The 12,172-nt window shown below is 38.6% G+C and overlaps 1 protein-coding gene across 1 annotated transcript; it reads left to right on the top strand.

The window, feature by feature from the left end:
* The first annotated feature begins 3,194 nt into the window (after positions 1-3,194).
* LOC102835625 (C4b-binding protein alpha chain-like) lies at positions 3,195-8,786 on the top strand. Its single transcript, XM_006834204.1, has 4 exons — positions 3,195-3,279; positions 4,915-5,085; positions 7,022-7,197; positions 8,652-8,786. The coding sequence occupies exons 1-4, from the start codon at positions 3,195-3,197 to the stop codon at positions 8,784-8,786; spliced, it is 567 nt and encodes a 188-aa protein (XP_006834267.1).
* The last annotated feature ends 3,386 nt before the right edge of the window (positions 8,787-12,172 follow it).

The following is a 12,172-nucleotide window of genomic DNA, read 5'->3' as shown; positions in this document are numbered from 1 at the left end:
AAAAATGAGACAAAAATTGATTTCAGAAGAATCTCTGAAACTTGTTATTGAAAGTAGAATACTTAAAGCCAAAGAAAGATGAAGTAAAAGAGTTGTACAGAAGATTTCAAAGGGCTCTTCAAGAAGACAAAGTAAAGTATTATAATGAAATATGTTAAAGACCTGGAGTTAAAAACCCAGAAAGGAAGAACACACTTGGCAGTTCTTAAACTGAAAGAACTGAAGAAAAAATACAAGTCTTGAGTTGTAATATTGAAGGATTCTATGGGCAAAATAGTGAATGATACAGGAAACATCTAAAGAAGATAGGAGAGTACACAATCATGTACCAAAAATAATTGGTTGATGTTCAACCATTTTGGGAAGTAACTTATCATCAAGAACCAACGGCATTGAAGGAAGAAGTTCAAGCTGTACTGAAGGCACTGGTGTAAAGCAAGGCTCCAGGAAATGATGGGATACCAATTGAAATGTTTCAACAAGTGGATACAGCACTAGAGATGCCCACTTGTCTGTGCCAACAAATTGGAAGACAGCTGCCTGGTTAGCCAACTGGAAAAGACCTGTATTTTAGTCCCTTGCAAAGAAAAGTGACCCAACAGAATGCAGAAATTATCCAACAATATTAGTAATACCACATGCAAATAAAATGTTGATGAATATAATTCAAAAATGGATTCAGTAGTACATTGATAAGGATGTGCCAGAAAGTTAAGCCAAATTCAGAAGAGGATACCGAATGAGAGATAACCATTGCTGAGATCAGATGGATCTTGGCTAAAAACAGAATACCAGAAAGATATTTATATGAGTTTCATTGACTATGCAAAGGCATTTGACTGTGTGGATCCTAGAAAATTATGGATAATATTGCAAAGAATGGGAATCCCAAAACAGTTCATTGTACCAATATTAAACATGTACAGAGACAAAGAGACAGTTGTTCAAACAGAACAAGGGGACCTGCAAGGCCGAAAATCAGGAAAATTGTGCATCAGGGTTTTCCTTTCATTATTTAATCCATATTGAGCAAATAATCTGAGACACTGAACTTTATTAAGAACAATAGAGCATCCGAATTGGAGCAAGGTTCATTACCAGCCTGTGATATACAGATAACACACAACCTTGGTTATTAATAGTGAAGACAAGCTCTTACTGATGAAGATCGTAGACTACAGCCTCCAGTTTGGATTACACTTCAACATAAAGAAAACAAAAATCTTTACAACTGGACCAATAAGCAACATCATGATAATTGGAGAAAGCTCGAAATTGTCAAGGATTTCATTTGTTTGAATCAATAATCAGTGCCCACGAAAGCAGCAGTTAGGAAATCAATGATGCATTAAAAAGCAAAGATGTCGTTTTGAAGAATAAACTATGCCTGATCCAAAGCCAGGGTATTTTTAGTCACTTCATATGCATGTAAAAGCTAGTACATTAATAAAGAAGGGCTCCCCCAAATTGGTGACTTTTAATTTGGTGCTGGTGGAGGATATTAAATAGACCATGGACTACCAGAAGAACAAAAAAAAATCTGTTTGGGAAGCATTACAGCCAGAATGCTTCTTAGAAGGAGACTTTGTCTCATGTACTTCGAACATGTTATCAGGAGGGGTCAATCCCTGGAAAAGGACATCATATTTAGTAAAGTAGAAGGTCAGTTAAAAACAAAAAAGGCGGGGAGTGATCATCACTGAGCTGGATTGACACAGTGGTTGCCACAGGGGTTCAGACATAGGAAGGTTTGCGAGGATGGAGCAGAACTAGGCAGCATGTTGTTCTGTTCTGTATGGATGGCTATGGGTTGGAGCTGACTCCATGGCACCTAGCAAGAACAATGTAACCATAGTGCTGGAAGATGAGCCCCTTAAGTTGGAAGGCACTGGCACTATGTAGTCATTGCAAGAGTGTACTTGAGTATACCAATGCTCATGAAAATTGCACCTGATTGGGCAATACTTCATTCTACTGTACATGGGATCTTCATGAGTCAGAACTGACTTGATGGCAAATAGCAACAATCTACACCAGAAAAACCAGGAATTTGGGGATGAAATTTCCCACTTAAGTCTTGCAGGAATAATTCTTGTTTGCATTGGATTCTTGAGTATTTTCACTCTGTAAAACTTGTAATTTCTGTGTGGGCTTTCGGCAGTCTGGAAAATATACTCAACTTTCTATATGAAAAAAAAATCATGACGTTTTATAACAAAAACAGGGAGTGATTAATCTTACAGTCCAGAAATAAAGGACCCTAGGACCATCAAGGGAGAAGAACATAAGCGGAATGCAGGACCTTATCCAGAGAAGCAGTGACACCAGAGATGGAGGCAGAGACAGGGACATGGAAAGAGGGAGCAGCTGAGGACTCTAGATTCCTGGGAAGAGAGGGACTAAGAGCTGGCGGCCAGGAGGCAAACTTGCAGAATGTGCCCTTTGGTGGTGTAAGGTATTATACATGCCTGAGTGTTTTTTTGTTTTGTTTTTTAAAAAAGCTAAAATGAATAGAGAGAAACATTGGTAACTGATGGTACATGTAGGTGATTATAATCATTGTAATGAAACAAAGTGTATGATTTGTTTTATGTAAAACTGATGATCTGCCCTGTAAACTTTTATGTAATCCACAAAAAAAAAAAAAGAAAAAAGAAGAAAAAGCGCTTAAATAAAAAAAGGTACCAAAAAAAAAAAAAAAAAAAAAAATCCTTCCTCTATGAGCAGCCCATACCCCTAAGTGATGAGACCACTCCTTGGGCAGGAACTTCTTATTCAGGACTTTTTCTTTTGCTCTGACTTCTAATCCCTGCACAGCCCACCATTTACATGGTGCTAAATGCATCATACGTGAACTGCAGTGTTTTTTGTTCTCATTTCCTCAGGAAGCATTATGTGCATGTCCAGAAAGAACTTATCACGTGCCCCATCAGAACACTGAGAACGTTTTAGATTAAGTTTCAATATATTGGATCCTAGAGCACTGTCGTCTGTCTCTAGCTCCTGACTCTGTCAGGGCTGTGCCCACAGCCTGGTTTTCTAGTCATCCTGCTCCTCCTCTTTAGTGACAGTACTGGGAATTTGCCAAGGCTCAAGCACTATTTCAACTGTTTCTTAGAAGACTTTTGTTCATCTGCATTCGGGGTTGTTTGAGAACGCTGAGTCCCAGGACTGCACCTCTAAGACTCTGTACCATGTCCCCCATGATGAAGAACAGCTTTCCAGCACTGTGCCTCTTTGGGGTCTTGACCGTACTTCAGTATCCTTCAACTCTGTGTGGTGAGTACAGTGCTTCTGGGGAAATGGGAGAGCTTTTCCAAGCAATGGAGAAAAAGGTTCCAATGAAGAATTAATTAGTCAAAGGTGATAATTCAGAAAAATTTTGAGAGAGCACAGTGAACTTTGCTAAAGAATGAAAATAGAGCATTTAAAATACTAAAGAAATGATTCTAACTTTCCAATATAAGTTGTTACTGTGTCTAAAATAACACAGTATCAAAGTTGCAAAAATCCTTGTGAGGTTGTTTAAGCAAGGAATAGTTTTTTTAATTTTCAAATTGATTTATTATATTTAAATTGAGGCTCCCAAATTGTAAAACACAGTTATTTTCTAATTAGGCTAATTATACCATCTACAATTTTATTTACTGATTAATTAGAAAACAATTTTCATATATAAGGCAAAAAATATTATCTAAGGTCACAAATACTGAGTAAAATTTCTAGAGTAACAAGAAGGCACCTTGAGAACTACAAGCCATTATATAAATGTAAGATATTGTTATTGAAATGTGGACAAAGTTTTACAAATAAGTGAGAAATGAGAGTCTGAGAGAACTTGGCAGAATTGGTTAAAGAACTGTTGATCTTACTATTATAGTCATTTCTTATGTAAGTGGAAATGTACTTTTATAAAAATATTTTCCTTTTTCATTAGGCAACTTTTGTTCTTGCCTGAGAAAATAATTTTTATAATATGTTTAAAATACTTATAAACACATGTCCTGAAATAGCTATGTTGTGGTTGTTAAGTAATGGAGTGGGTTCCGACTCATAGTGACCCTGCACAGGGTTTCCGAGGCTGAAAATCTTTATAGGAGCAGAAAGCCTTGTATTTATTCTGCGTAAGAGCTGGTAGTTTTGAACTGCCAACCTTGAGGTTAGCAGCCCAATTCGTAACCACTATGTTACCAGAGCGCTTTTGAAATAGCTATAGGGCATAGCTGCATGGCATCAAAATGGAGGATTTAGGACAATTTAGAGAGGACATTCTGACTCATATAAAAGTATGGACATCAGGTTTCTTTAATCACTGAGTATGGGACAGGGGAAATCGGGGGACTATTAAGGAAACATCTTTATTTGGAAGATGGTTCTTTACATCAAAAGAATGACAATGATGGGGGGCTTCTTGGTGCTTGTCACTGTTGCTGCTGGTGACTCAAATATGACTCATAGTGACCCACGTGTACACAGTAGAATTATTCTGAGTTTCCTTTGCCATGACCTACAAGCTTGATGTTTTCAGTTTAACAAGGTTGAGAATTTACTCATCTGCTTGTTGACTACCAACATCGTCGCTTTAGAAAAGTATCTGTTCAAATCCCTTGATCATTTTTCGATTGGGCTGTTGCATTTTATTTAAAAAATAATTTGTAAGCCTACTTTTTATTTAGCTTCATGATTTCCAAGTATGATTCTGTTACAGAGTGACTCCTTGTGGCTACATTCATGCCTTTACACCAAATGTTCATTACAGTGTAAAAGTTGAGTGAAAGATCATGTCAAGAAATGTCCTTAGGAGTATAATTCCATGACCTAATTGTGTAAAACGGGAGGGGTCCCTCACTCTGAAATGTTAGTTAAATGAAACTCAGACTTACTTGATTCCCCTGTTCTCTCTCACCATTTAAGATTGCAGGATGCCTCCAAGTATTGCCCATGGATCCCACAAAGACGTGAGCCCATTTCTGTCATTTAAGACTGAAGTGCAGTATAAATGTGACAGCGGCTATGTTCTGGTTGGAAATGCTAAAATCACCTGCTCACATTCACAGTGGTCATCTCCAGCTCCCCAATGTAAAGGTAACTCCAGCTTCACTGAGAGCCCTTTGCTAACAATGTAGAATCTCCATGAATGTCCCATGAATGGAGCCTTCTCCCAGCCAGAGGCAGTGCTTAGAAATTTGTATTTTTACATTTATTTGTTAGTGTGTGTAATTAATGCATGAACATAGTACAGCATTTACAAAGTATGAACAATCTTAAAGTAACCACTGTTAACAACTCATATCTTTCCAGCAGTAAGTTAAATAAGGACCATTTATTGTTTTCTTTCAATAAAAGTTTAAATTTAGCTATAACAAACAACAAAACTGTGTAGAAATCTTAGGTGTCAATGAATGATCACAAAGTGAACTACCAGTGGGGTCAAAAAGCATTAAAAGCCCCCTCTCCCAGTTATCCTCCTTCCCAAAGGGGTCATTCTTCTGTTGCTAAAATCACAGATTAGTTTTGCCTGTTTGGGGACTTTGTATAAAGGAAATCATGTATATTTATTTTTGCCTGGCTTCTTTATTCAGTATCATACTATTAAAAATTATCTCTCATCTTGCAAGTAAGTTATTCATTTCCATTTCAGTATGATGTCGAATTGGATGATGATACCATATGCTATGTATCTATTCTGTTATTGGTAAAGTTTGGGTTCTCCCATGTTGTAGACTATTAGGAATAGCACTCAGGCATGTATCTTGGTACAAATGTGCATGTGTTTCTGTTGAGAATAAACATGAGAGGAGGTGCTGTTTCTTAGGGTTTACACATACTCAGTTTTAGTAGATACTGCAAAATTTTGTTCAAAAGCAGTTGTAACAATTTACATTTCTACCAGTAGTTTATTAGTTTTAAGGAACTGAATTCTAGATTTTAATTTAGTTTGGTTCTTTTCCTTGGTGGTTGGAGCTTTTTGTTCTGTTTAAAATATATTCTCTTACAAGAAGGTCACAAAAGTATTCTCCTGTATTACTTTCTAGAAACTTTATTGCTTTACCTTTCACATTGACATCTCCAATCCACCTGGAATTGCTGTTTGCTTGTGGTGTAAAGTAGGGGCCAAACTGTTTTCTCTCCAATAGATAGCCAGTTAACCCTGCACCATTTATAAAATCGAACATAGTTTCCACACAGCTCTGTAGTGCTACCTTTGTCATCAGTCGAATGTATATATTTACGTCAACTCCACGTACATGTATTTCTGGTTTGGACCTAGGGATAACAATTGTTCATTTGAGAGTATCAATGAAGATTTAGCGAAATCTTACTGACCACCTGCTTAAGTTTGAGTGAGGTCATCCGTGAGTCAATTCCAAACATCCTTAAAGTACTTACTATCTCTGCTAGAGCCTCATACAGGTAATAATGAACCTAGTCATAATGAAGTTCACTTGGTAAGAGAGTTTTTGGTTGACCACCAATCTATGGTGACATGAAGAGGCCGATGTTGAGTTTGCCTTTCTATTCCACATAGCAAGTTTATCACACTGCTAGCAACTGCTTAAGGAGCTCATTTTTCACTACTATCATGTTTAACACAGGAGGATATGAAAAGAAGGAGGATAAAAATTTTAAAAAGACATACATATTTAGGAGATGCAAAGAACAAGACTTTGAATCTAGTAGTTTCAAAACTCAGAATCTAACGCCACAGTTCCTAGGTTTATAACATAATCATGCTACCTGAAAGCAATGTGACCTTAAGCGATTTATACAAACCCTCTGGAGTTGATTTTTCTACCTAGTCAAATGCAGAAAGTAATACTGGTTTGCACTGGTATTAATACTAACCTGTATCATGTGTTTAAAAACATTGCTATTATCATTAATTATATTATTATTATAAAATAAATGGAGTCAAACAGCAGCTCTTGGAATGAATATAATTTATTATCAGTGTTTCTTACCCGTCAATAATCTATTATAGAATCTTTTTCTGAGAATCAAGGATGTGTTTCCATTATAGCTCTGTGCTTGAAACCTCAAATAAACAAGGGGAAGCTCTCCGTAAATAAGGATCAGTATGTTGAGGCTGAAGATGTCACCGTCCAGTGCAGTCCTGGCTATGGTGTAACTGGTCTCCAAACTATCACATGTTCAGAGAACAGAACCTGGTACCCAGAGGTGCCCAAGTGTAAGTGGGTAAGTAACACAAATACCCTTAAAAAGGCAACTTTCCCCAAAGCACTGTCCCAGCCAGCATGGATGAGATCTGACTTTTGTTAGGATTCATTTCTGAGTTGTTTAAATCACTTAGGAGAGTAAGCACTTTCAACTTTAAAGACTGTAGTGAGCTGGTTGAGGCAACTTCTTCTAATTCTCTCATTTTATAGCAAGAGGGATCAAGGCCCTTAGATAGGAGTGAACCCCATAGATCCAAGTGACCTGGCCACCAGGCTTAGAGATTTTCTGCATTAAATTCTATGTTTTTCCTTCATTTTGGACGAGTTACCAGAACATTCCCTGTAGTTGTCCCTGAAGATCCCTCTGGGTGTCTCCTGCATTGTGTCCCTTTCCTGCTTCAGAAATTACCCTTGATGCCTGCCTTAGTCACTGAGAACTACCATAACAAAAAATATTAGAGGTGGTAACTTTACAGAAACTTATTTTTTCACAATTCTGTAGGCTAAAAGTCCAAATTAGGGTCTTGATCATATTGATTCTTGGCCTCTCTCCAAGTTACTGGTGTTTTCCAACAGTCCGTGGTGTTTCTTTCTTATATGCAAGCCCTCACATGGCGTTTGTCTCCCCACTAAGGGTGTGTCTCTCTGTCCATTCTGCTCTTGTTGTTGTTGTCATCGTTGTTAGGTACCATGGAGTTGCTTCTGACTCATAGCAACCCTCTTACAAACCTAAGTATTGTGGCCTCAGATCTGAGTTTTCAACAGAATGAGACACTTCCCTGTCCTGCGCTAGCCTCAGAATTGTTACACTTGAGGTCATCTCTGCAGCCGCTGTATCAGTTCATCTCATTGGGGGTCTTCCTCTTTTTCACTGACCCTTCACTTTACCAAGCATGATGTCTTCTCTATTTATAAGACACCAAATCAAAATACCCAAACCCATTGCCATGAAGATGATCCTGACTCATATAAGACACTGCTCAAAATGATTAGATTTAGTACTTGCTCTGCTGTGATATAAGAATGTAGTGGCTCTATCGGATAAACACTTCACTGCAAATCACAAGATCAGCAGTTCAAGCCCACCAGGCACCCTGCAGGAGACAGCTGAGGCTCTCTGCTCCTGCAAAAAGATTTACAGCCTTGGAAACCCTGTACGGGCTCACTATGAGTCTGAACCGACTGAATGACACTTAACAACACCAACAACTGATGTGATGTCATTAAAATAACAACAACAAAAAATTCCCACAATTATTTCCAAGTTAGAACTTACATATTTCTTTTTGGAGGACACAGTCCAGTCCATAACATTGCCCTAGGGTGAACGCTTCACTGAGACATGAAGTGTATTTTGGATTTCATTCATCACTTTGGTTCTGACATTCCAATTTGCTGTCAGCATTGATGAATCCTGAAAGTTTTTGAGAAGCTTCTCAAAAACTATCTTTTTGTCTGTCTTGTCTCTTTTAGAAAGTCCCTGAAGGCTGTGACCAAGTGTTAGCAGGCAGAAACCTCATGCAGTGTCTCCCCAATCCTCAAGATGTGAAAATGGCTCTGGAGTTGTATAAGCTGTCATTGGAGATTAAACAGCTGGAATACATTTGAGACTTGAAGAGGAACAACAGTCAGAAATCCATACCTCCTCTTCTACAGAAAACATTATTAGGTCCATTTCCTATACAGCAACTCTACTATTCCTTAAATACTGTCATTCATCAGAAGATATTCTTGTGTTGGAAGAATTAGTTAATATTTGTAGTGCCACTGATGATGTGGAAGTATTGATTAATATCTACACTTCTGCTTAAGCTTCTATTGTCTGGATTTGGTGGACCATCTGAAATAAACAATCACCTGTTAAAAATCAAATTAACTTTGTTTTCACTTAGATTTCAGTGTAATTAAAATGTAGGGACCTGTACTAATTGCTTCCTAATATTTCCTAAAAAATATAGACTTATGTTTACATCATTGCCTTTATCTGAAGTGTCTTTATACTACATCTTCATTTCCTACTCATCCTCCCATGTTTCGGTCAAACATCATGGACATCACAAGTTTTCAAGTCTCTTCTCTTCTCTCCCCATCTGATCACTAGTATTTCTCTGGAGTTCTTTATCACCTTCTACTTAACATATATTTAAGTTATATTTAACTATCTTTTTGTCTGTCTCATCTCTTTTAGAAAGTCCCTGAAGGCTGTGACCAAGTGTTAGCAGGCAGAAGCCTCATGCAGTGTCTCCCAAATCCTCAAGATGTGAAAATGGCTCTGGAGTTGTATATATTCTATTTAACATATATTTAGCCTGGTCTAACATCTCATCTGCCCAGTCTGAACAACTATAAGTTCTCAGAAAGCCTGATCTAATTGGACATATTCACTGATGACTTTTTTCTCTAATATTTAAATGAAAATACTTTCCACACTTCTCAAACTCAGATTCTACAGAAGCAGACATTAAAAAGAGGATTAATAAGCAATTTATTATAGATGTGTTACTGAAAGAAGGAGCCTAGCAACTTTTCAGGCAAAGTCCTAATGAGGACCCCCAACTCTTGGCAATGGAAAGAACACCATTTATATCATCCCTACCAAAGTTCTCATAGAGTCCTGGTGTGGCGCTGCAGGATAATGCACTGGACTGCAAGGTCAGTTTGAACCACGAGGTCGATGGCACAAACTCACCAGCTTCTCCTTGGGAATCCTATACAGGGTCGTTATGAGTCAGAACCAACTTGATGGCACTGAACTACAACAACAACAAAGAGTTTCTGAAGCTATAAACCTTTATGGGAGCAGACACCCTCCTTTTTCTCCAAAGGAGTGGCTGGTGGGTTTGAACTGCTGACCCTTGCAGGTAGCAAGCAGTCCAATGCCTATCCTACAGTGCTATCAGGGCTCCTTCATGAGCAATGTTGTTGTTGATAAGTGCCCTCAAGTCAGTTGTGACTCATAGTGACCCTGTAGAAGGTTTCCAAGGAGTGGCTGGTGGGTTGGAAACTCTGACCTTATGGCTAGCGGTACAGTGCTTATCCTACAGCACCACGTCAGGACTTTAGTTAACAACTACAACAAATCATATAAGGAAACATACCCCAACAATGGACAATGGAGTGAATGACTACATGAATGAATTTTAAAGCAAAAAATGTTTAGTGAAAGATACCAGACAAAACTGCTTTATTTCATTTATGTAAAGTACAAAAAGCAGGCAAAATTAATCTATGATATTAGAAGTCAGACTAGTGACTCCCTTTGGGCATAAGGAAGGATCTTGAGGTGCTGATAATGTTCTGTTTCTTGACCTGGGTGATGTTACATATGATGTCACATGTTACAATTTGTGAAAATTTAACTCATTTTACACTTAAGATACTGTGCTTTTTAGATTAGTGGTTACCAGGAGTGGGGAGGGAGGAGGAGGGAGAAAGGGAATATTCTCTGGGAAGTAGTGAGTTTATGTCTATGCTGATGGGAAACTTGGTATCGATTAAGGATTCCTGGTGCAGTGCTACAGGATCAGCACTGGACTGTGAACCACAAGGTCAGCAGTTCAAACCCACCTGCTGCTCCTCATAAATCCTATGCAGGGTTGCTATGAGTTAGAACCGACTCAACAGCACTTAACAACAACAACAACAACAGTGAGGGCAATGATTACAACTTGACTAAAGTAAATGATATCGCTAAGCAATACACTAGAAATGGGATGAAATGGTAAATGCTGTGTTGTATGTAATTTCACAGAAACAACAGCAACAAGACCAAAATATAGGGGGTGGGATGCAGCTGTTGATACTATTTCTTGTTGCTGTTAAGTGCCCTCCAGTCAGTTTTGACTCATAGCGACCCTGTGTAGGGTTTCCAAGGAGCAACTGGTGGGTTTTAACTTCCAACCTTAGCAATCCACTGCTTATCCTACAGCGCCACACCAGAATTCCTACTTAGAAACAACCAAACACCTCATGGGATTAATTTTATGTCTAATGACTTAGGGTCATGTTCTCATGGGACAATCTAGTCAATTGGTCTAATACTGATTTTAGAGTTTCTATTCTTCCTAGGAGCCCTATGTGGTGCTGTGGAGTAAGCACTGGACCACAAGATCAGTTTGAACTTCAAAGTTGGTGGTTTGAACTCACCAACTGCTGCTCAGAAACCTAATACAGTGTCACTATGAGTCAGAACTGCCTTGATGGCACTTAACAACAACAACAAATTCTTCCTCCTAGTTTGGTGAGTAGTACCTGGAATCTTAAAAGATTGTGAGTGGCTATACAAAGGAGTTCTGGTAGCGTAGTGGTTACGAATTGGGCTGCGAACCTTAAGGTCAGTAGTTCGAAACTACCAGCCGCTCTGTGAGAGAGGAGGCTTTCTGCTCCCGTAAAGATTTACAGCCTCGGAAATCCTGTACAGGGTCACTATGGGTCGGAACCAACTCGACGGCACTTAAACAACAACAACAACAGCATACAAGATACAATTACTCTTTAATCCCCTGGAATAACAGAGCAGGAAGGAGACCTGGGAACCAGAGAAGGAATTGGACTGGTTCCAGTTCTAATTGCCCCCATGAAACACTGCCTCTCTTGCCGTGAGACCAGAAGAAGCAGATGGTGCCCGGCTATTGTTGCAGAATGTTTTGATAAAGGACTCAATGGCTGGAATCTGACCAGAAGGGGAGAAATGTGAAACAGAATTCCAATCCCATGCAATCCAAACTTACTGGACCCATTGAGATGGAAGGAGTTGCTGAATCTATTAGCCTGAGGTAATATTTAAACCTTGAACTGAAACTATCCCTTGCAGTCATCTTTAAGTCAAGCAACGTTTAGTTCAATTAGTAAAAAATGCTTTAAAGGAATTATTTACATGAGATCAAATTGGCAGAAATAAAGCATATAGATGAGAAATTCAGAGGGCAGTGGGTCTAAGTTGTTGTTATGTGCATAGAGTCAGTTCCGACTCATAGCGACCCTGTACAGGGTTT

The sequence above is a fragment of the Chrysochloris asiatica genome, unplaced genomic scaffold (assembly GCF_000296735.1).
Source record: "Chrysochloris asiatica unplaced genomic scaffold, ChrAsi1.0 scaffold00009, whole genome shotgun sequence".
In the NCBI taxonomy this organism is placed as follows: Eukaryota; Metazoa; Chordata; class Mammalia; order Afrosoricida; family Chrysochloridae; genus Chrysochloris; species Chrysochloris asiatica.
The sequence above is the reverse complement of the archived record's forward strand: the minus strand, read 5'-3'. Positions and strand labels throughout refer to the sequence as shown.

Excerpts from the sequence above, each read along its gene's own strand:
- LOC102835625 (XM_006834204.1), top strand. The coding sequence starts at position 3,195 with ATGTCCCCCATGATGAAGAACAGCTTTCCAGCACTGTGCCTCTTTGGG. Across the intron at positions 3,280-4,914 it reads GTATCCTTCAACTCTGTGTG|ATTGCAGGATGCCTCCAAGT; the intron begins GTGAGTACAGTG and ends TCACCATTTAAG. Across the intron at positions 7,198-8,651 it reads AGGTGCCCAAGTGTAAGTGG|AAAGTCCCTGAAGGCTGTGA; the intron begins GTAAGTAACACA and ends TGTCTCTTTTAG.